Source organism: Erythrolamprus reginae, chromosome 2 (genome assembly GCF_031021105.1).
Source record: "Erythrolamprus reginae isolate rEryReg1 chromosome 2, rEryReg1.hap1, whole genome shotgun sequence".
Classification (NCBI taxonomy): domain Eukaryota; kingdom Metazoa; phylum Chordata; class Lepidosauria; order Squamata; family Dipsadidae; genus Erythrolamprus; species Erythrolamprus reginae.
In genome coordinates this window covers 25,261,460-25,283,963 of record NC_091951.1, presented here as the reverse complement: position 1 = coordinate 25,283,963, position 22,504 = coordinate 25,261,460, and the positions used below count along the sequence as shown (strand labels likewise).

Genomic DNA, 22,504 nt, shown 5'->3' with positions numbered 1-22,504 from the left:
AACGAACAACCAACAGAAACTAAAAACCAAATTGAAATAAGGAACTCTCTCCCAATGGCAGAACGATTAGATGATCAGGTACTAAACAGATCGGAAGAGATAATGGATAAAAATAAAAAACTTGATGGAAAAGATGGCTATACAGACTTACCAAAAGATATTAGAAGCACAAGGGCAACTAGACCCAAATACATATAACCCAAACATAGCTTTACAAAGAAAGGTAAATTGGGGAATTGAATTTATTCAATTAATATAAATGGCCTAAACTCACGAAACAAAAGAAACAAAACTCTTAATAAATTATCTAAGCTTAATATAGACATAAGTGCCATGCAAGAGGTACACATTAAAAACAAATTTGAACATCTACTCAAAAGGAATAAACTGGGAAACTTATTTTCATCCTTAGCACAAGAAAAAAAGAGAGGTATAATCTTTTATATTAAGCTAAACTAAGATTTAAGGACTCAGAGGGTAGAATTTTAATAGTTGAAATCCAAAAAGAACAAGAAATAATAACATTACTTAACATATATGCCCCGAATGAAGGACAAGAATAATTTTATATAAAATTACAGAACGTTGTTAGAGAACATGCTACTGAAAATGTTTGTCTGATGGGGGATTTCAATGGGATAACAAACAAAGAACTTGATTATAATAATGGCGGGGGGGGGGGAAACAAAAAAGTCCTCCCAAAATCTTTCTTTGAACTAATCAAAGAATTTAAAGTTAAAGACAGCTGGAGGAAAAGGAATTTACAAACCAAAAAATTTACCTATTATTCAGATAGACACCAATCATGGTCAAGATTAGACATGTTCTGGTCAACAACTGAACTCAATACAAAAATAGAGACGATTGAGATAGAATCCAACCTTATCTCTGACCACAATGCTTTAAAGATAACTTGGACAAAAACAGTGCCATAGATGGACACTCCAAAAATCAATTTTAAATCATGAAAACTTTAAACAAAAACTTCAAACAGAAACTAAATTCTTTTTCCAAGAAAATGTTAAAGAGCACTCCAATTTACAAAACCTTTGGGATACAGCTAAAGCTGTAATAAAGGGAATTGCGATTTCATGTATGGCTAAAGAACATTTTTAAAAAAAGGAAAAATTGGAAACTTAGAAGGAGACTACAAAATATTAGAAGAAAAACTGTAAAAACAACCGCAAAAGAAAGATCTAAAACAAAAGATGTCTTGGATTAAACATCAGTCTGTTAGATAAAGAGAAAGTAGCCCAACAAATTAAAAGTAGTAATCAATATAACTTTGAAAATGCAAATAAACCTAGTAAATGGCTAGCTAACAAACTTAAAAAACAAAGAGAAAAGAAACTAATTAATTGTCTTAAAACAGAGGATGGGGGACTTTCTTGCCCAGCTGGTCATAGTCCCTCATTGTTTTCATGACCTTTCTTGCATAATTCATTCCTACATGGAGTAATAGTGGGGGATAATAGCCTGTGGGTTTTATTATTTCAGTTACTTTCTCCGCTATGCCTAAGATTTTGGCTCCAGGGAGGCAGCATACCTGTCTGAATTGGTTGTCTGGTCTACAGATGGCGGGATCGGTTACTCTAAGAATTAAATTTCCTATTATGAGTACTTGCCTTTTCTTTTTGCAAAGGGTTGTTTGGGGAGTTTCTATCTTTGTTATAGTGTGTTTGGTGGGGCTGCTTTGTTGAGTGTTCTTTCTGGTGTTTCTTTTTTGTGTGTCTGTGCATTATCCTCTATTGGAAGTCATGGTATAGGTTGCTTGGAGCCAATGGGGTTGGATCTGGGTGGGTTGGTTTGGAAACGGATTTTGTTTTTTTCTGTGGGTGACATGTTTCCATCTGTTTTTTATCTCCAAGGTACACGTTCTGGTAGAAGATGCTTATTCATGTGTATGTTTAATTCGTGTGTGTTCTTTTTGTGAGGTTTGGGATTTCTCATTTTGTTGAGTTTCAGGGTGCTTAGAGATTTCTCTCGGTCACTTATTAATTAATTAATTTATATTTGTATGCCACCCATTCCATGAGGACTCTGGTGGCTTACAACAGTGAATTATAAACAATATAAATAATCACACTAAAAACATTTCATCATAATAAAAATCCTTCAATATAATCACTACAGTCATACATCAAACATCTCAATCAATTCTCGTCTCAGACGGATTAAGAGATATCAGGTTTTAAATGTCTTTTGGAAATCCATTAGGGTAGGGGTAGTGCACACCTCGGGAGAAGGGAGTCGATTCGAAAGAGCCGAGGCCGCCATAGAGAAGGCTCTCCCTGCGGGCCCACCAACCGACACTGTTTAGTCAACAGGACCTGGAGGCCAACACTCAGTGCTCTAATTAGTCACAGATTTGCATTAGGTGCATATGTAGCTTTGGTATTCTGTGGGCCTAAGCGTGTACATGGACCCTGTTCTGCAGATCACAGTGGGTTCTGTGCCTTCTTCCATGTGTGATTTTATTTGGGAGTTGGGGTGTACATGTTTTATCCTGGTTTTGTAATGGAGGGTTTTCCCATTGGGGATTCAAGTGTTCCCCCAGTTCAGTCCAGTTCAGGTGAGATTTGGAATTTGGAGAACTCAAGCCTAGTTAAAGTTTAAAGTTTAAGTAATTAACTGGAGCCTACTACAGTGATACCTCATCTTACAAACGCCTCGTCATACAAACTTTTCAAGATACAAACCCAGGCTTTAAGATTTTTTTGCCTCTTCTTGCAAACTATTTTCACCTTACAAACCCACCGCCGCCGCTGGGATGCCCCGTCTCCGAACTTCCGTTGCCAGCGAAGCACCCGTTTTTGCGCTGCTTGGATCCCCCTGAGGCTCCCCTCCATGGGAAACCCCACCTCGACTTCCATGTTTTTGTGATGCTGCAGGGGAATCCCAGCAGGGGAATCCCAGCAGCGCAAAAATGGGCGCTTCACTGGCAATGGAAGTCCGGAGATGGGGTTTCCCAGCGAGGGGAGCCTCAGTGAAATCGCAGCATCACAAAAACACAGAAGTCCAGAGGTGAGGTTTCGAGGAATTCGATGGTTTTGCGATGCTGCGATTTCACTGATGCTCCCCTCGCTGGGAAATCCCACTTCCGGACTTCTGTTGCCAGCGAAGCGCTCATTTTGGCGATGCTGGGATTCCCCTGCAGCATCGCAAAAACACAGAAGTCCGGAGGTGGGGTTTCCCATGGAGGGGAGCCTCAGGGGAATCCCAGCAGTGCAAAAACGGGTGCTTCGGCTGGCAAAGGGGGTGAATTTTGGGCTTGCACACATTAATCGCTTTTCCATTGATTCCTATGGGAAACATTGTTTCGTCTTACAAACTTTTCACCTTAAGAACCTCGTCCTGGAACCAATTAAGTTCGTAAGACAAGGTATCACTGTATTAGATTTTGGAGTACTATAATTCAATTTGTCTAGTTTGAAGCTCTGGTTTCTAGTTAATCCCTTATTTGCAAGTATTCAATAAGTGAGATAATCAATCAATTAGTTAATTGGTTGAATAGTTTTTCATCAATTGGAGTTATCTGTTCAATGTTCAATCTGTTCTAAGCCGATGTCTTAGAAGAACTTGAACGATTAAAGATAAATAAGGCAATGGGTCCAGATGGCATCCACCCCAGAGTTCTTAAAGAACTCAGATCTGTCATTACTACCCCCCTGACTGATTTGTTTAACCAATCCTTGTTAACAGGAGAAGTTCCTGAGGATTGGAGAATGGCCAGTGTTGTGCCTATTCACAAGAAGGGCAGTAGAGAAGAAGCTGGTAACTACAGGCCAGTTAGCTTGACATCAGTTGTAGTTAAAATGATGGAGACTCTACTCAAAAAGAGGATAAATCAGCACCTAAAAAACAATAACTTATTGGACCCAAATCAGCATGGCTTTACTGAAGGCAAATCATGTCAGACTAATCTCATTGATTTCTTTGACTACGTCACAAAGGTGTTGGATGAAGGTGGTGCCGTGGATATTGCCTACCTGGACTTCAGCAAAGCCTTTGATATGGTTCCACATAAAGAGCTGATAGATAAATTAGTGAAGATTGGACTTAATCCCTGGATAGTTCAATGGATTTGCAGCTGGCTGAAGCATAGACATCAGAGAGTTATTGTTAATGGCGAGTATTCTGAGCAGAGTCAGGTTACAAGCGGTGTGCCACAAGGGTCTGTTCTGGGTCCTATTCTTTTTAATATGTTTGTGAGTGACATAGGGGAAGGTTTGGTAGGGAAAGTTTGCCTATTTGCCGATGACTCTAAAGTGTGCAATAGGGTTGATATTCCTGGAGGGGTCTGTAATATGGTAAATGATTTAGCTTTACTAGATAAATGGTCAAAGCAATGGAAACTGCAGTTTAATGTTTCCAAATGTAAAATAATGCACTTGGGGAAAAGGAATCCTCAGTCTGAGTATTGTATTGGCAGTTCTGTGTTCTGTACTTCAAAAGAAAAGGATTTAGGGGTAATGATTTCTGACAGTCTCAAAATGGGTGAACAGTGCAGTCAGGCGGTAGGGAAAGCAAGTAGGATGCTTGGCTGCATAGCTAGAGGTATAACAAGCAGGAAGAGGGAGATTATGATCCCGCTATATAGAATGCTGGTGAGACCACATTTGGAATACTGTGTTCAGTTCTGGAGACCTCACCTACAAAAAGATATTGACAAAATTGAACGGGTCCAAAGACGGGCTACAAGAATGGTGGAAGGTCTTAAGCATAAAACGTATCAGGAAAGACTTAATGAACTCAATCTGTATAGTCTGGAGGACAGAAGGAAAAGGGGGGACATGATCGAAACATTTAAATATATTAAAGGGTTAAATAAGGTTCACGAGGGAAGTGTTTTTAATAGGAAAGTGAACACAAGAACAAGGGGACACAATCTGAAGTTAGTTGGGGGAAAGATCAAAAGCAACATGAGAAAATATTATTTTACTGAAAGAGTAGTAGATCCTTGGAACAAACTTCCAGCAGACGTGGTAGATAAATCCACAGTAACTGAATTTAAACATGCCTGGGATAAACATATATCCATCTTAAGATAAAATACAGAAAATAGTACAGTAGAACCTCGACATACGAGCTGCTCTATATACGAGCATTTCGAGATGCGAGCTAGGAAGGGAGAGATATTTTTGTTCTACTTACGAGCCCACATTCGGGGTACGAGTGTTTCTTCCACCGCCGCCAGGCTCCGCCCAGCTGTCATTTTGTAGAGAAGCAAGAAGCGGAGGAAGAGCTGGATGATGGCGTCGGCGGAGGAAGGCAAATGCGGCTTGGAAGCTGGGAGGGGGGCGGAATATGGGAGGAGAGAGGCAGCCTCCACGCTTTCCTTTCGGAGGAAGAGCTAAGTGGCCAAAGACGTTCCGCCCCCCTCCCAGCTTCCAAACCGCATTCGCCTTCCTCCTCCGCCGCCAGCCGGAGCGAGCTGTTGGGCTGCGCGTGGCGGGAGAAGCCCGGACAACGCCGGAGCGCTGGGCAGCACTACCACCGCCGCCGCGGCCGCGGGGAGAGGCGGGCATGTGGGCTGGCGGCATTGGGCTTGGTGGAAAGTCCGGGGGCAGCTCCAGCGACTCCCCTCCCATGGCTGCTGTTGAGGCGGCAGCGGCGTCCGGCTCCGGCGCGCGGCTCTCTCTCCATTCTTCTCTTTCCCCCTCTCGGGCTCCGAATGCGGCGGGCGGCGGGAAGAGGAAACGAGGCAGTCCTGGATCGCTTGCTTCCCCGTCCAGAAAGCCGGCTGCCTGGGAAGCAAGCGATCCGGGACTGCCTCGTTTCCTCTTCCCGCCGCCCGCCGCATTCGGAGCCCGAGAGGGGGAAAGAGAAGAATGGAGAGAGCCGCGCGCCAGAGTTGGATGCCGCTGCCGTCTCAACAGCAGCCACGGGAGGGGAATCGCAATCACACCGACACACGCGCGCGACTCCCCTCCCGTGGCTGCTGTTGAGGCGGCAGCGGCGTCTGGCTCTGGCGCGCGGCTCTCTCTCCATTCTTCTCTTTCCCCCTCTCGGGCTCCGAATGCTCCTGTCCTGGCTAAATCGTGTGGCAGCAAACATGCTTTGGGGGTTTGGCTGGGGGGGAGGGAGTTAGGAAGGTGCAAAGCATGTTTGCTCCCACGGGGAAGGGAAAAGGCGGCGGCTTAAGCCCTTCCCTGTGCTTCGGAAGCCGCTGACGCGCCCCTCTGACGATGCGATGCTTTTCCGGACAGCCGGCTTGCTGGTCGGAGAAGCAAGCGATCCGGGAGTCCAGGAGGGGGAGAGAAAGAGAAAGAGAGAGGGGGGAGAGAGAGAAAGAGAGGGATAGAAAGAGAGAGAGATGCTCAGTGAGCCTTTCTTTGAAGTTGCCTTTCTTTCTTGCTTTCTTTCTTTCTCTTTTTCATTCTCTTTTACCTTCCCTTCCTCTATTTCTTCTTTTCTTTCTCCTTCCCACCTTCTACCCTCCCTCCCTCCCTTCACTCATTCCTCTCTTACTCTCCCCTTTCATAAGTTCCAGGGATCGATCGTGAAGGAGAAAGAGAGGGAGAGATCTGGATCCCCCCCTCCCCCGATCGTGTGCGTGTTTTGCAATCCGAGGCTACGGCGCATTTTCAGAACTGGGTTAGCTTGCGCGAGGGTGGCCGGCCGCACATGATGGAAAAAGGTCTGGGAAGCTTTGAATCTATGAGGAGGGAGGGAGAGCGCAGTTAGGATTCTCGAATAGGCACCTCTGATTGGGTTTAATTTGATAGATTGATAGATGAAGCCCTCTGCCCTCTCCAAACGCATCTGGCTAACGGGGCGATTACCTCCTGGCTTCTTACACCCGCCGGAGTTCGGGATGGGGTGGGACGGAGGGACCGGTATGAAGCGAGTGACCTATTCCAGGACTGCAGAGGCGTTTCGCCCCCCCCCCCCAAGACTGTCTCGTCTTAAGGTTTTAAGGGGAGGCTTTTTATTTCTTTCATTCTTTCTTGCTTTCTTTCTTGCTCTTTTTCTTTCTCTCTTTTACCTTCCCTTCCTCTATTTCTTCTTTTCTTTCTCCTTCCCACCTTCTACCCTCCCTCCCTTCACTCATTCCTCTCTTAGTCTCCCCTTTCATAAGTTTCCTTGCTTCCTTCCTCTGTTCCTGTCCCTTCCCCCTTTCTTTCTTTCTTGCTATTTTTCTTTCTCTCTTTTACCTTCCCTTCCTCTATTTCTTCTTTTCTTTCTCCTTCCCACCTTCTTCCCTCCCTCCCTTCACTCATTCCTCTCTTACTCTCCCCTTTCATAAGTTTCCTTGCTTTCTTCCTCTGTTCCTGTCCCTTCCCCCTTTCTTTCTTTCTTTCTTTTTCTTTCTCTCTTTTACCTTCCCTTCCTCTATTTCTTCTTTTCTTTCTCCTTCCTACCTTCTTCCCTCCCTCCCTTCCTTCAGTCCTTCCTCTCTTACTCTCCTTTTTCATAAGTTTCCTTGCTTCCTTCCTCTGTTCCTGTCCCTTCCCCCTTTCTTTTTTTTTCTTGCTCTTTTTCTTTCTTTTACCTTCCCTTCCTCTATTTCTTCTTTTCTTTCTCCTTCCCACCTTCTTCCCTCCCTCCCTCCCTTCACTCATTCCTCTCTTACTCTCCCCTTTCATAAGTTTCCTTGCTTCCTTCCTCTTTTCCTGTCCCTTCCCTCTTTCCTTCCTTCCTTCCCACCCTCCGTCCATTCATTCACCCATTCCTCTCTTGATCGCTTAAAGCCGGTCCCTGGTGCAAAAAGGGTTGGGGACCTCTGTCCTACAGGATTGGGTGGCAGAGAAGTTGAACATATGTAAATTTAAAAGTTTAAGAAAGTTTACAAGTTAAGTGAAAGAAACTTCATTATTCATTTATATGTACATGTACATTTCTTCATTAAAAACATGTCTTTCTGCATAATTTAGACTAACTTTGTGAGTTTTTTGAGGGCTGGAACCAATTAAAATTATTTACATTAATTCCTATGGAGATAAGAGCTGCTCGACTTAAGAGCCCAGGTCCGGAACGAATTAAACTCGTATCTCGAGGTACCACTGTATAAGGGCAGACTAGATGGACCATGAGGTCTTTTTCTGCCGTCAGACTTCTATGTTTCTATGTTTCTATTAATCTGGCCATTAGTCTAGTAGATGATCCTCTATCAACTAAACAGTCAAATCTTAATGGCCTAGAATCAATGGTCTCATGATTTTTCTCAATAAATCAATCAATGGAATTAATAATAATCGCTTAATGAAGTAATAATCACTGGTAAAATGATCTTCCCCAATCTTTCAGTCAATTAAAATAGTCAATTAAACAGTGTGTGATTACTTCCAATCTATTAGAACTAATTTATCATTCAGGGAGGATTTCTTATCTTGAGTCCCAAGGTTTGTATCTATTTATTGGTAGCCACTGGGCAATCTGTTGTGTGCAGGGGGATCAGATGTCAGGGATTTGCACGCTGGGTTTCGGGAAAATCTTTTGCTAGGGCACAACGTGACTGGGCATCTCGTTGTCTGCGCTCCAGGAAGGATCTCTTGGTAAGGGAGGACTCAGCTGGGCATCGAGAATTAGTCCTTTTCACCGGGGAATTGCTCACCTGTTGAGGGGCAAATTGCTCTGGGAAATTGCAGGAATCTAAGTTACACTGCAATGTTAGCCATAGAATAGTCTTATATAGACTATTATAAGTAATAATTACACAAATCTATTATATTAGACTATTATAAGTAATAATAGACTATTATAGATAAATTAGTGAAGATTGGACTTAATCCCTGGATAGTTCAATGGATTTGCAGCTGGCTGAAGCGTAGACATCAGAGAGTTGTTAATGGCAAGTATTCTGAGCAGAGTCAGGCTACAAGCGGTGTGCCACAAGGGTCTGTTCTGGGTCCTATTCTTTTTAATATGTTTGTGAGTGACATAGGGGAAGGTTTGGTAGGGAAGGTTTGCCTATTTGCCGATGACTCTAAAGTGTGCAATACGGTTGATATTCCTGGAGGCGTCTGTAATATGGTAAATGATTTAGCTTTACTAGATAAATGGTCAAAGCAATGGAAACTTCAGTTTAATGTTTCCAAATGTAAAATAATGCACTTGGGGAAAAGGAATCCTCAATCTGAGTATTGTATTGGCAGTTCTGTGTTAGCAAATACTTCAAAAGAAAAGGATTTAGGGGTAGTGATTTCTGACAGTCTCAAAATGGGTGAACAGTGCAGTCAGGCGGTAGGGAAAGCAAGTAGGATGCTTGGCTGCATAGCTAGAGGTACAACAAGCAGGAAGAGGGAGATTATGATCCCTCCTGGTGAGACCACATTTGGAATACTGTGTTCAGTTCTGGAGACCTCACCTACAAAAAGATATTGACAAAATTGAACGGGTCCAAAGACGGGCTACAAGAATGGTGGAAGGTCTTAAGCATAAAACGTATCAGCAAAAAGACTTAATGAACTCAATCTGTATAGTCTGGAGGACAGAAGGAAAAGGGGGGACATGATCGAAACATTTAAATATATTAAAGGGTTAAATAAGGTCCAGGAGGGAAGTGTTTTTAATAGGAAAGTGAACACAAGGACAAGGGGACACAATCTGAAGTTAGTTGGGGGAAAGATCAAAAGCAACATGAGAAAATATTATTTTACTGAAAGAGTAGTAGATCCTTGGAACAAACTTCCAGCAGACGTGGTAGATAAATCCACAGTAACTGAATTTAAACATGCCTGGGATAAACACATATCCATCCTAAGATAAAATACAGGAAAACGTATAAGGGCAGACTAGATGGACCATGAGGTCTTTTTCTGCCGTCAGACTTCTATGTTTCTATATGTAATAATTATACAAATCTTATAACATACCAATAATATCAATAATTATTTAAATCCTTTGCAATCTGTTTCATTTCTCTTCATATCTCTGTACATCAAAACGTAATTCAAACCAACATTTGAAATATATACTCATATATGAATAATAGTTATGCAAGTCTTATAATACAGTGTTCCCTCGATTTTCGCGGGTTCAAACTTCGTAAATAGCCTACACCATGGTTTTTCAAAAAATATTAATGGAAAAATACTTCGCGGTTTTTTTCTATAACACGGTTTTTCCTGCCCTATGATGTCATACGTCATCGCGAAACTAATAATATATGCAAATAAATAACGAAAAAAATAATTATTGTTAATAAATAATTATGTTTATAAATATCAGGATCACTAAGTGTCTTATTCAATGGTGAGTATCAGTAATAATGGTGAGTAAATGGTTGTTAAGGGAATGGGAAATGGTAATTTAGGGGTATAAAGTGTTAAGAGATGGCTTGTGATACTGTCCATAGCCAAAAATGGTATATTTACTTCCACATCTCTGCTTCGCGGAAATTAGACTTTTACGGGAGGTCTCGGAACGTATCCCCCATGAAAATCGAAGGAACACTGTATTCCAAATTACATCAATAGTTTTCTAAATCTATTTCAACATTAACTGAATTTTAAAATTATACATATTTCATATAGAGAGCCAATCTTATAAAGAGCATCAAAACTTGATTCAATCCAACATATACCAATTTAATCTAAATTTATTAATTTATAAAACACCTCTTGACATAATTATGTTGATTGATTATACATACTTATCTACACTAATTTATTTATTAGATTTCTATGCCACCCTTCATTAAGCGACTCAGGGTGGCGTACAACATTGTGAACATAACAATATATATGAGAAATCTAATTATTTTAAAAACTAATCTAATTATTTAAAATATATATATAAAATTAATAAAAATCTAAAACTCCTTATGCAGTCATCTATATTTATCCAATTCAATTTAATACTGGCCAGGGACAATCCCGTGGCTCACAGTTCCCATGCCTTCTGCCAGAAGATCTTTAGAGCTATATGAAAGACCAGGTGAGAGGGAGTGGTACCTATCTACGGGGGGGGGAGTTCATTCCAGAGGGCCGGGGCCGCCACAGAGATGGCTATTCCCCAAGGCCCTGCTAGATGACATTGTTTGGCTGATGGAACCTGAAGAAAGACAATTCTGTGGACCTAGCCGGCCGATGGGATGCATGAGGTAGAAGACTCATACATCCCAGGTAAGTAGTCTGGTCCTAACCCATGTAGGGTTTTATAGATCTTAACCAGCACTTTGAATTATGCCCGGAGACCAATTGGCAACCAATGCAGCTCATGGAGTGTTGTTGAAATGTGGGCAAATCTTGGGAGCCCCACAATAGCTCGTGTGGCTTCATGTTGCACTATTTGCAGTCTCTGAACACTCTCCAAACACTCTTCAGTCTTGCAGACAGCATTGCAGTAATCGAATAAGGCCGTGAGTGATTGTGAGAAGTGACTCCCTGTCCAAATAGGGCTGCAACTAATATTGTTGACACAATTGTAATAGCACAATTATACTAATTCTAGGAAGGAAAAAAGAACTGTTATCAATCATTCATTCTGTTTTGAACTCTCCCAAATTCCATTTCTTATCTATTTTCCCTTTCCCTCCTCTTCTCTTATTCTTTTTCTTTCTACTGTTGCTATATGAATTATTCCTTTTCTTCCAATTTTTTTCCCTTCCTTTTATGTGAGATGTTGGTGTGAATCTATTCTTAGTTTTTCCTAATATCTTCTCCCTATTACCCCTCTTATTTTTAAATAGCTTCTACTGGAACCAATTATGCCCTATTCCTCTTTTCATGTCACTGTAAATCCCAGTGCAATCATCTATTCATTATTTTCAATTTTCTTTTCATTTTTCTTTTCACTATGAATCCCAACGTTATCAGTCTGTTCTTTCTTTTCTGTTTCCTTTTCATTCTTTGTTTTCTTTTTCTTCAATTTCCTTTTTCCTCATCATGTATTCTGTATAATCTTTATTTGCCAATTTCATTTCTACTTTCTTTTCACCAGAAGTTTCCAGGAGAGAATTTTTAATCTTTTCATAAGTTTTTAAAAACATTTCTGCTCTATCATGAGATGGGAATTATGACTAACAAATTCGCCACAATCAGGACATTCACAATCTCCTGTGTGACTCCTCTGGTGTTGCACCAGAACTATGACTAAAACTTTTCACACAGTCAGGACAATCAAAGGGTTTCTCTCCTGTGTGAATCCTCTGATGTCTCACCAGGCTGGAATTCTGACTAAAGCTTTGCCCACAGTTAGGACATTCAAAGGGTTTCTCTCCTGTGTGAGTCCGCTGATGTTTCACCAGGCTGGAATTGTGACTGAAACCTTTTCCACAGTCAGGACATTCTAAGGGGTAAACTCCTGTGTGAGTCCTCTGGTGTTGCTGCAGGAGGGAATTCTGACTGAAACGTTTCCCACAGACAGGACATTCATAGGGTTTCTCTCCTGTGTGAGTCCTCTGGTGTTTCACCAGGCTGGAATTGTGACTAAAACCTTTTCCACAGTCAGGACATTCTAAGGGGTAAACCCCTGTGTGAGTCCTCTGGTGTTGCTGCAGAAGGGAATTCTGACTGAAACGTTTCCCACAGACAGGACATTCATAGGGTTTCTCTCCTGTGTGAGTCCTCTGGTGTTTCACCAGGTCAGACCGCTGACAAAATCTTTTCACGCAGTCAGGACATTCAAAGGGTTTATCTCCTGTGTGAGTCCTCTGGTGTTGCACCAGGTTGGAACTATCACTAAAACGTTTCCCACAGTCAGGACATTCAAAGGGTTTCCCTCCTGTGTGAGTCCTCTGGTGTCTCACAAGGGTGGAAGTATCAATAAAACCTTTCCCACAGTCAGGACATTCATAGGGTTTCTCTCCTGTGTGAGTCCTCTGGTGTCTCACAAGGGAGGAATTATCAATAAAACCTTTCCCACAGTCAGGACATTCATAGGGTTTCTCTCCTGTGTGAGTCCTCTGGTGTGTCACGAGGCTGGAATTCTCCTTAAAACCTTTCCCACAGACAGGACATTCATAGGGTTTCACTCCTGTGTGAGTCCTCAGGTGTTGCACCAGGTTGGAACTATTACTAAAACATTTCCCACAGTCAGGACATTCATAGGGTTTCCCTCCTGTGTGAGTCCTCTGGTGTTTCACCAGGTCAGACCACTGAAAAAATCTTTTCACGCAGTCAGGACATTCAAAGGGTTTCTCTCCTGTGTGAGTCCTCTTGTGTTTCTCCAGGGTGGAATTATGACTAAAACCTTTTCCACAGTCAGGACATTCTAAGGGGTAAACACCTGTGTGGGTCCTCAGGTGTTGCACCAGGTTGGACCTATTACTAAAACGTTTCCCACAGTCAGGACATTCATAGGGTTTCCCTCCTGTGTGAGTCCTCTGGTGTTTCACCAGGTCAGACCGCTGACAAAATCTTTTCCCGCAGTCAGAACATTCAAAGGGTTTCTCTCCTGTGTGAAACCTCTTGTGTTTCTCCAGGCTGGAATTATGACTAAAACCTTTTCCACAGTCAGGACATTCTAAGGGGTAAACTCCTGTGTGGGTCCTCTGGTGTTGCACCAGGTTGGAAATATCACTAAAATGTTTCCCACAGTCAGGACATTCAAAGGGTTTCCCTCCTGTGTGAGTTCTCTGGTGTCTCACAAGGGTGGAATTATCAATAAAACCTTTCCCACAGTCAGGACATTTATAGGGTTTCTCTCCTGTGTGAGTCCTCTGGTGTGTCACCAGGTAGGAATTCTGACTAAAACCTTTCCCACAGACAGGACATTCATAGGGTTTCACTCCTGTGTGAGTCCTCTGGTGTTGCACCAGGTTGGAATTATCAATAAAACCTTTCCCACAGTCAGGACAGTCAAAGGGTTTCTCTCCTGTGTGAATCCTCTGGTGTCTCACCAGGTTGAAATTATCACTAAAACTTTTCCCACAGTCAGGACACTCAAAGGGTTTCTCTCCTGTATGAATCCTTTGGTGTTTCACCAGGCTGGAACTCTGACTAAAACTTTTTCCACACTCAGGACATTCAAATGGTTTCCCTCCTGTGTGAGTCATCTGGTGTCTCACGAGGGTGGAATTATGACTAAACGTTTTCTCAGAGTCAGGACATTCAAAGGGTTTCTCTCCTGTGTGAATACTCTGGTGTTTCATAACTGATATTTACCCAGTTAGCACATTCAAATGTTTCAAATGGGAGCTTCACCAGACTGGCATTCTCTTTGAAAACTTTCTCACAGAAAGGATGTTCAAATTGTGTTATTCCTGTGTGTGCGTCCTTTAGCGTCCCATAACTTGAAAATTTCTAATGAAAAATTCACACAATCTGCAGAGTCTTATGTTTTCTCCCTCATGTCTTCTGGTATTCCACCATCTTGCCATGCTCACTAAAGTACTTAGCACCTTGAGAGCACATTGGTGGCTTCCCTCTTGTGTGGTTGCTTTCAGGAATCACAAGGGAGCTGTTCTGACCAGTTTTTGCTACATTGAGATAGTGTGTACGGCTTTTCTCCTGTCTAGCTTTCCTTGAGTTCTTCATAATCTGCTTATTCAGGCTTGAAATCTTTCTTGATTTTCTCTCTCTTGTCTAACAGCTGCTGGAGGTGGAGGAGAAATGCCTGGTTTTCTGAAGGAAATGGAAACATTGTGAAAGAGATTTTCTTCCTTTTTCAACATTGCTTCTTATTTACAATTGTCGAGTGGTCTTGCCATCATCTTTGTCTGTAAGATTAAAAGTAGAAGTTTAATTGTTTATAAAATAGTTAGAGATGATGTAAAAAAAGGAAATATACATATATTACAATGAAAATACAAGCATGCCCCAATACTAATCACTTGCATTTTTTATGATCATAGAAGACTACCAAGATTCATGTTCAAATATCCATTCAAATTCAGTTGTTTAATTGGATCAATCAAGAATTCTTAGCAATGCAAAGGATTATCATCAAATATATCTTGAAGTGCTGGGAATTATATAATTGTAAATACCGCGTTTCCCTGAAAATAAGACAGGGGCCAGTTGCATTATAGCAGGGGTCGACAAAGTTGTTCAGAATCTAGGAGCCAGCCAAAAAATTTAGGAGCCAGAATTTTTTTTAAGCAAACTTGGTTTTTAATTTAACAAAAAAAACATTACAAACGTTATAAACAACATTTTACTTTTAAAGATAATAAATATTATATTTTGATATTTTAGGCAACATTCTAGTGTTTTTCACTTTGCGTTTTGTGGCCATGAACATGCCTTGTGATTTTAGAGCTGAAGTACCAGTGGTCCACAGCCTTGGCAGGATCAAACGCCTTCACAGATGGCCCATTCATGGTGATCATAAACAAGTCACTTAAACTTTCTTCTTGCATCCTTGATCTGAATTTATTTTTGACCATGTTCATCAAACTAAATCCTCTTTCACAACATGAGGTTGAGACAGGGAGCACCGCTACAATCGACAACAGGTTTCCCAGAACTGGAAATCTCTCGGTGTTGGAGAGTGCCAAATCCAGAAGCTCACACAGTTTCTTTCCTTTTCCAAGGACCTTAAACTCATACCACTCATTGAGGAGTGAGTGAATGCATTGGTCATCACTTTCAGGTGGAGATAGCTGTTTACGAAAATGATGAGCCAATGCAGTAATCTCAACCACACCGTAGTCCGGTGTGGTTGAGATTACTGGCCCGAAGGGAAGGAGCGGTTCGGGTTCCCCGCGCGGCGGAAGGAGAGGCGCCAGAAGACTGACGGGTTTCCCGGCAGGCCAGTCCGGCCGGCCACCCATGCGAGCGCTTTTCGGCGACTGTTCCGGCCCGGGAGGTCCCACAGGACGCACGCCTTCGCCGGGGTTCAGTTGCATCAGGGGGGGAGGCTTGGGCAGCGAGAAGGGCAACGGCTGAGGGGAGGCCGCGGCAGCTGCCGAGTCTCCACCTGACATCGCTTTCACCCCCTCCCCCCCGGCGCAGGCCTGGCTCCGCCGAGCCGGCTCTGCTGTACTCCCGTCGGGATCCGAGGGGAGACCGTTAGTCAGAAACCGAAACAGAGAAGAAGGAAAGGGAGACCGGGCCGGGGACGCGGGTGAGGGGGGGAGGGGGGAGGAGGGGTTACTGGTCGGAAGTCACCGCGCACGCGGCCGGAGGAGGAATGAACAAAACCTCACGCCGGGAGGGGAGGGGCTTCCGCTTCTCTCCGAAGGCGGGTGAGCGGCCAAGATCGGAGCGTCTGTGTGCGGTGGGGGGGAGTGAAGGGGTTCGAGTAGGAGGCGGAATGGAGGCAAGGGGGGGAGGGAGAGACGCACGCAAGCGCAGGGGACGCTGGGAAAGCAGCTCGCTCCGAGGTTGATGGGCGGAGCTACGGAAGCCAAGATGTACCATTTCTGGGCGTAAACACAAGGCGGGAAAAATATACTGTATACCAGTGATTTTCAACCTTTTTTGAGCCGCGGCACATTTTTTACATTTACAAAATCCTGGGGCACACCACCAACCAAAATGACACAAATCTAATAAATAAATAAATAAATAATAAATAAATAAATACATACATACATACATACATACATACATACATACATACATACATAAATAACCCCCTCATATATACAATCCCATGTAACATCCCCTTATAAATACAGTCAATCATCAATCATCCCTCCTGAAATTTATACCACTGTCTCATTTCTGGGTACTTCTCCTGTCTTTCCCCCTTTTCTCTCTCATGTTTCTCATTTCTCTCTCTTCCTCCCTTTTTCCCTCATTCCTTCTCCCTCTTACTTCTCCTCTTTTTCCATCCCTGTCTCTCTCCCCCCCTTATGTGTGTGTATGTATACACACTCCAACCATTTCCAAAACCAGTTGAGGGCTGGGTTTTTTTTCTCTTTTATCCTTTTCAAAAACAGGTGTGGGCTGGGGGGGGGGTTTCTTATTATTTGGATGCTTTTTACCATATGCTTCAAGAATCACCTCTCTCTCTCTTTTGTTTCACTCTCCTCTCATTCTCTGCCTCAATCATTTTCTCATTTCTCCTTTTTTCTCCCCTTTTTGTTCTCATTTCTCTCACTCTCCTTTCCTCTCCCTATCTGTCTTGCTTTCTCTCTCTCTTGCTATCTTTTTCTCTCTCTTGTTCTCTTATTTTCTCTCTCTCTCTCTTGTTCTCTCTCTCTCTCATGCTTTCTCTCTCTTGTTCTTTCTCTCTCTGTTGCTCTCTCTCTCTTATTTTCTCTCTCTCTCTTTCCTTTCTCTCATTCCCTCTTTCTCTCTATCCTTTCTATCTCTCACTCTTTCCTTCTCTCCCTCCCTTTCTCTCTCTTTCCATTCCCTCTTTCTCTCTATCCTTTCTATCTCTCACTCTTTCCTTCTCCCCCTCTCTTTCTCTCTCTTTCCTTTCTCTCATTCCCTTTCTCTCTCTCCTTTCTATCTCTCACTTTTTCTTTCTCTCCCTCCCTTTCTCTCTCTTTCCTTTCTCTCATTCCATCTTTGTCTCCTGGGGCTGACTGCGCCTGCCCTGCACCCCCCACCGCGGAGGGAAAGCATTTGGCATCGGCACCGCCAACCCCCCCCCCCTCCACAAGCAGCAAAAGCCTCTGCGACTGAGCCGGAAGGCAAACGGCGCACCCCGCCGCTTAGGCTTTTGCTGCTCCTGGGGGGGGGAGGATTTTCTCCTCCCCGCCCCCCCCCCCCCGGCAGCCAAACGTCGCTGGTGCAGGAAAGCAGCGTGTTAAAAGGCGCGCTGCTTTCACGGAAAACAAACCCGGCTTTCCTGGCAACGGAGGATGACAAGCAGGACGAAGCGGGGTGGAGCAACGCGAGGCTCAAGCAGGCAGCTTCCGCGCGTTTCTTTCAGCGGAAGAGGAGAGGGAGCGGATCGGGCGGGCGGGGGCAGCGCCTTCTACTGCCGGCGCCTCCCCGCCCCCCCCCCAGGCAGGCAGGGGAATGGGGACTGCGCGCCCATGGAAAAGGGCACGCAGGGGGGGTATTTTGGGGTGCGCGAGTAGCGGCGGCGGCGGCGGGCAATAGCCGGGGGGCGGCTTCTGCAAGTGGGAGCTCCAGGGCTGAAGCCTCAGCCCTGGAGCTCCCACTTGCAGGAGCCACCTCGCGGCACCGGTTGAAAAACACTGCTGTATACATACAGTACAGCAGGCAACATTTTCTAGGCGCCAGACAACATTTTCTAGGCGCCACTGGCGACCAGGCGCCTGGGTTTGTCGATCCCAGCATTATAGAATGCAATTTGGGGAGGTAGGGCGGGCTTAGTGGGGTGTGGGTGGGGTGCGAGATGGGCATCTTATCAGTACTGAAGTTTGACAGCTCTGTCTGTCTCTGTCACGCTGAGAATTACCAGCCATAGAGACATTCAGTAGTTAAAGAGTTAATGTGTGCCTCCCCCCCTAATCACACCCATATTTACATCACATCCCACATAGTCACATCCGCCTGCTTACGTAGCAAGGTCTCCATTCTGTACTCTTCTTCCCTGCAGCCATGCTTTAGGCTGTTTTATAAAGTGCCGGCTGGCACAATTTACTTTTCTTTTCTAAATAAAGTTTTGTTTGTTTTTGATTCCTGCCTGCCGAGTCTAATTAAAAATCCGTCCCTCCAACATGGCAGCATCGATAGTTTGTTTATTTTTAAATTATCCAGGCTGGAAAGCCTGCAAAATAAAGCGCAGACATCTTCTCTGTCTTTGAAGCAAAAATGCAGGTTTCGGCAGGAGACACCTCAAAAGAAAGATTTACAACTCCAGCGAACGCAGCAGAAATTCCTTCTCAAAGAATCTTATCTCTGGCTCAAGATAAACAAGCACAGCAAACTGTGAGTAGCAATGATGCTTCTACAAGAATTTATTGTTTGCCAGAATTAAAAGACAATCAAACTGTCCCTGATATTACTAGTCCTTCTGCAAAGCAAAAAGTATTTCTCTGTGAAAAACAATGCTCTCTGAAAAATCATGCAAGCAATATTAACTCAGTGGCAAAACTGAAAGCAAATGTTTTGAATCTTGAGCAAAGCACGCAAGCTAATTTAAAATGCTTTATTGAAGTCACAGAGGCAGAAATGAATTCTTATCAGCAAGGAAGTATGCCAAAAATTCTTGGAACTCAGCCACAGATCCAATTTAATGAGAACCAGGTGTTGATAAAGCTTTCTGAGCCAGATTTAGAACAATGCCAGTTCTTCCTAGCACGTACTCATATGCAAACTGTAAATTCCTTAGCTGCTGATTTAAGGCTTGAAATGAATGCTGCGCAGAAATGTTTATTAGAATTAAAGCTAGACAAGAAAGCATGTGATTTAACACAGCCTGAAAAGGATTTGATAGAATTTTATTGTACTGAATTAATGAGAAAAGAGCTCAAACTTGATCAGATAACAAGCATGCAATTAATGTATTGCCAAGGAGAAATATGTGGTTTACCAGAACAAAAGAAGAAAATGGCGTCTGTCCAAAGACACCCTGATGATGTCATGCATTCCTTAGCACTCAAGGAACTAGGTGCAGCACCACCCAGTGGCCAAATTGAGAAAATACCCAGTTCAACTTATCTTCAGGAATCTGGCTCATTTCCAAGCCAGATCCAAAATGCACCACCTGGTGGCCAATTTAAGCAACTGCACCAAAATGTTATTTTATTGCCAGAAGACTCAGGAACGCCATCCAGTGACCTTTTTAAGCAATACAGGTCACCAGAAAATTTAGATGGCCAGAAAAATATTGATTTGCGCCAGAAAGATTTCTTTTCAGATTTCCAAATAAATAAAGAAGCTTCAGCAGGACAATTCTATTCTGCAGACAAAGAAAGGTTTGTACCTCAACAGACATTTTCGCAACAAGTACCCCAACCAAGTCAAGGGGTGCAATTCTTACAGGTACAACCGCTACAAATTCCTGCTACACCCGTGCAACCGGTGCAAATTCCACTTCAGTCGGCTCAGCCATTATTGGCACCACGTCCTCAACTACAGCAACAGATGCCGACTACAACTCAAGAGCAATTTTCCGCCTTACTGCCATTAAAAGAAGATGAAGTCATTTTGGAACGCAGGTGTCCCAGTAACTCCAGATCAGCTCAACAAGATTCCGGAAGCGAATCACACTCTACAATCAATACCGTGCTTCTAAAAAATGTTCCTGATTCAAATTGTGAGTACAGCACAAAACATTTATGGACTTTAGATAGCGGAGCTGCTTTTCACATTACTCACCAAAGAGAACTTTTTACTGAATTACATGAGTCTGACATAAAGGAGGTGTATGGATTCTCAAATCACCTATCCCAAGTCGAAGGAGAAGGAACTATCTACATAGATGAACTGGACCAGATGATTCCACGCGTTCTCTACATTCCAGACGCTGAAAGCAACATACTTAGCCTTCATCGCCTAAACAAAGACTTAGGCTACAAAGCTATGCTCCTGAACTATGACATCCACATTATTAGAAACGGAACTGTTGTCGCATATGCCATTCCGATTGGTGGTGTTTTCTACCTGAAGCAAAATTTTCGTTCACTGGTAGATGTAAGTATGAGCGTTCCAAACCATGAAAGCGCAGGTCCAGAGAGAAAACCTGCTGCTACTATAAAATCAGAGGCTCATAAAGCCAATGTACCCCAAGGTGTTCCACATAATGTTGAAAATGCTAAACATGGCATAATGTTGAAAATGCTAAACATGGCTTGGGCCATGCTTCATATGATGTCTTATCCAAGATGCCCGAATGCGTGAACGGTTTCAAAGTCGATAGTAATTGTCCCATTTACTTGGACTGTTTTGTTTGTAACAAATCTTGGACTGTTTTGTTTGTAACTAAGCACGCCCTTCATTTGTCTTCACGCATTTTCGATTTGGTTCATACCGACATTGTCGGTCCATTTCGGCCTACTAGGGGTAACAATAAGTATTTCTTAACAATTGTTGATAGTTTTTCTAGATATGGTTTTGTATTTCTTATGAAACAGAAATCAGAGACGTTTCAGATCTTTACAGACTTTGCTGCACAGGTCTTCAATCAATTCGGTGTCCGTATCAGAAGAATCCAAAGTGATCGGGGCGGAGAGTTCATGTCTCAGCGATTCCAGAACTGGATGAGACGCAAAGGAATATGGCACCAAGCTTCAGCCCCTTACATTCCTCAGCACAACGGGATTGCTGAACAACGCCAGGGTGTTTTACAGACTACGTATCGCTGTCTCCTAGAAGATGCTGATCTCGACAATTCCTACTGGGGCGAAGCACTAAGGTATGCCAGCAAAACGTAGTCTGGAGGTGAGAACACAAGTGAACTTCCAGTTGGGTTGTTTTTCTCTGTCCCCAAGAATCAGGAGGTTTTCCTGAAGCCTGGGGAGAGCAAAAACGCCCCCAAAAGAAGGCAAAAAAATAGCTGGCCAATGTGTGCATGCACGCTGGAGCTGACATAGGGCAATGCTTCATGTGCCCTCAGATACGACTCCATGTGCCACCTGTGGCACGCATGCCATAGATTCGCTATCACTGAGCTAGAGAGCTGAGCTAGAGAGCTACCTTGTTAATCGTACTTGGAGCAGTGTTTTAAAACAAACTCCTTACTGCATGTTTTATGGCAAGAAGCCTGACATTCAAAACATTCACATTTTTGGCTCGTATGCCATGGTTAACATTCCACTGGTCCAGAGAAAGAAGGGCAGTCCAGTGGCAGAAAGACTGAGATTTATAGGTTTTGATGAAAGTTCCAAGTACTACAAATTTATTGACTCTAACTACAGAGCTACTATTTCCAATTCAGTCAAATTTGAGGAAGATACAAATTGGTCCAGAATACACAGTAATGATACTTCAGTTTATTTTCCTAAAGATGTTCAAGGTACAGCGCAACTTGACTCTCAGATAGCTGTTCCAGATGTTCCAGATGTTACTGATGTACAGTCTTCACCTGTCGCAGATGATGTTACTAGCGATGTAAATGAAGACGGAGATGACCAAAATGAATGGACCACGGTTCTAAGACGTTCCAGGAGAACCACAAAAGGAGTTCCTCCTCAGAGATATCAAGCGTAAGTAACTCAAAAATTATTTCCTGTTATTTGCAACAATGTTTTACTTCCTCCCGATAATTTTTATCAAATAAGACATTTACCTGAACCTGAACAAGAAAAATGGTATGATGCCATGCAAGCTGAACTTGACAGTTTAAAGAAACTTAAGGTGCACAAACACGTTGACCCTCCAGAAGACAAGAGCGTTATTGGTACATGATGGGTCTACAGAATTAAGCGAAAGCCAAACGGTGAGGAACTATACAAAGCAAGATTAGTAGCACAAGGCTACTCTCAGACTTTTCCAGATGATTACACCGATACTTATTCACCTACTGTCAGAAATGAAAGTGCCAAAATCGCCTTAACAACTGCCGCTGCCCTGAATTTAGAAGTTTTCCAGTTCGATGTCGAAACTGCCTATCTGAATGCTGATCTAGATGAAGAAATCTACGTGAAAGGTGCACCCGGATTCCAGGACCAGGAAGGATGTGTCTGGAGCCTGCAAAACAGTCTGTATGGATTGAAACAATCTGGTTTAATGTGGCACAGATGTCTCATTGACAAGCTAAATTCAATGGGCTTTATTAAGTCCGACTCTGATCAATGCGTGTTTAC

At 43.2% G+C, this 22,504-nt stretch overlaps 1 protein-coding gene across 2 annotated transcripts in view; it reads right to left on the bottom strand.

The window, feature by feature from the left end:
• Positions 1-11,717: 11,717 nt before the first annotated feature.
• The window catches only part of LOC139159999 (zinc finger protein 850-like), a 28,884-nt gene continuing 18,097 nt past the window's right edge, over positions 11,718-22,504 (bottom strand). For both annotated transcript variants that reach the window (XM_070737487.1, XM_070737486.1), the window contains one exon: positions 11,718-14,605. In XM_070737487.1, the coding sequence (XP_070593588.1) occupies positions 11,993-14,038 (2,046 nt within the window). In that variant the 5' untranslated portion in view covers positions 14,039-14,605 and the 3' untranslated portion in view covers positions 11,718-11,992. The remainder of the gene's footprint in view (positions 14,606-22,504) is intronic.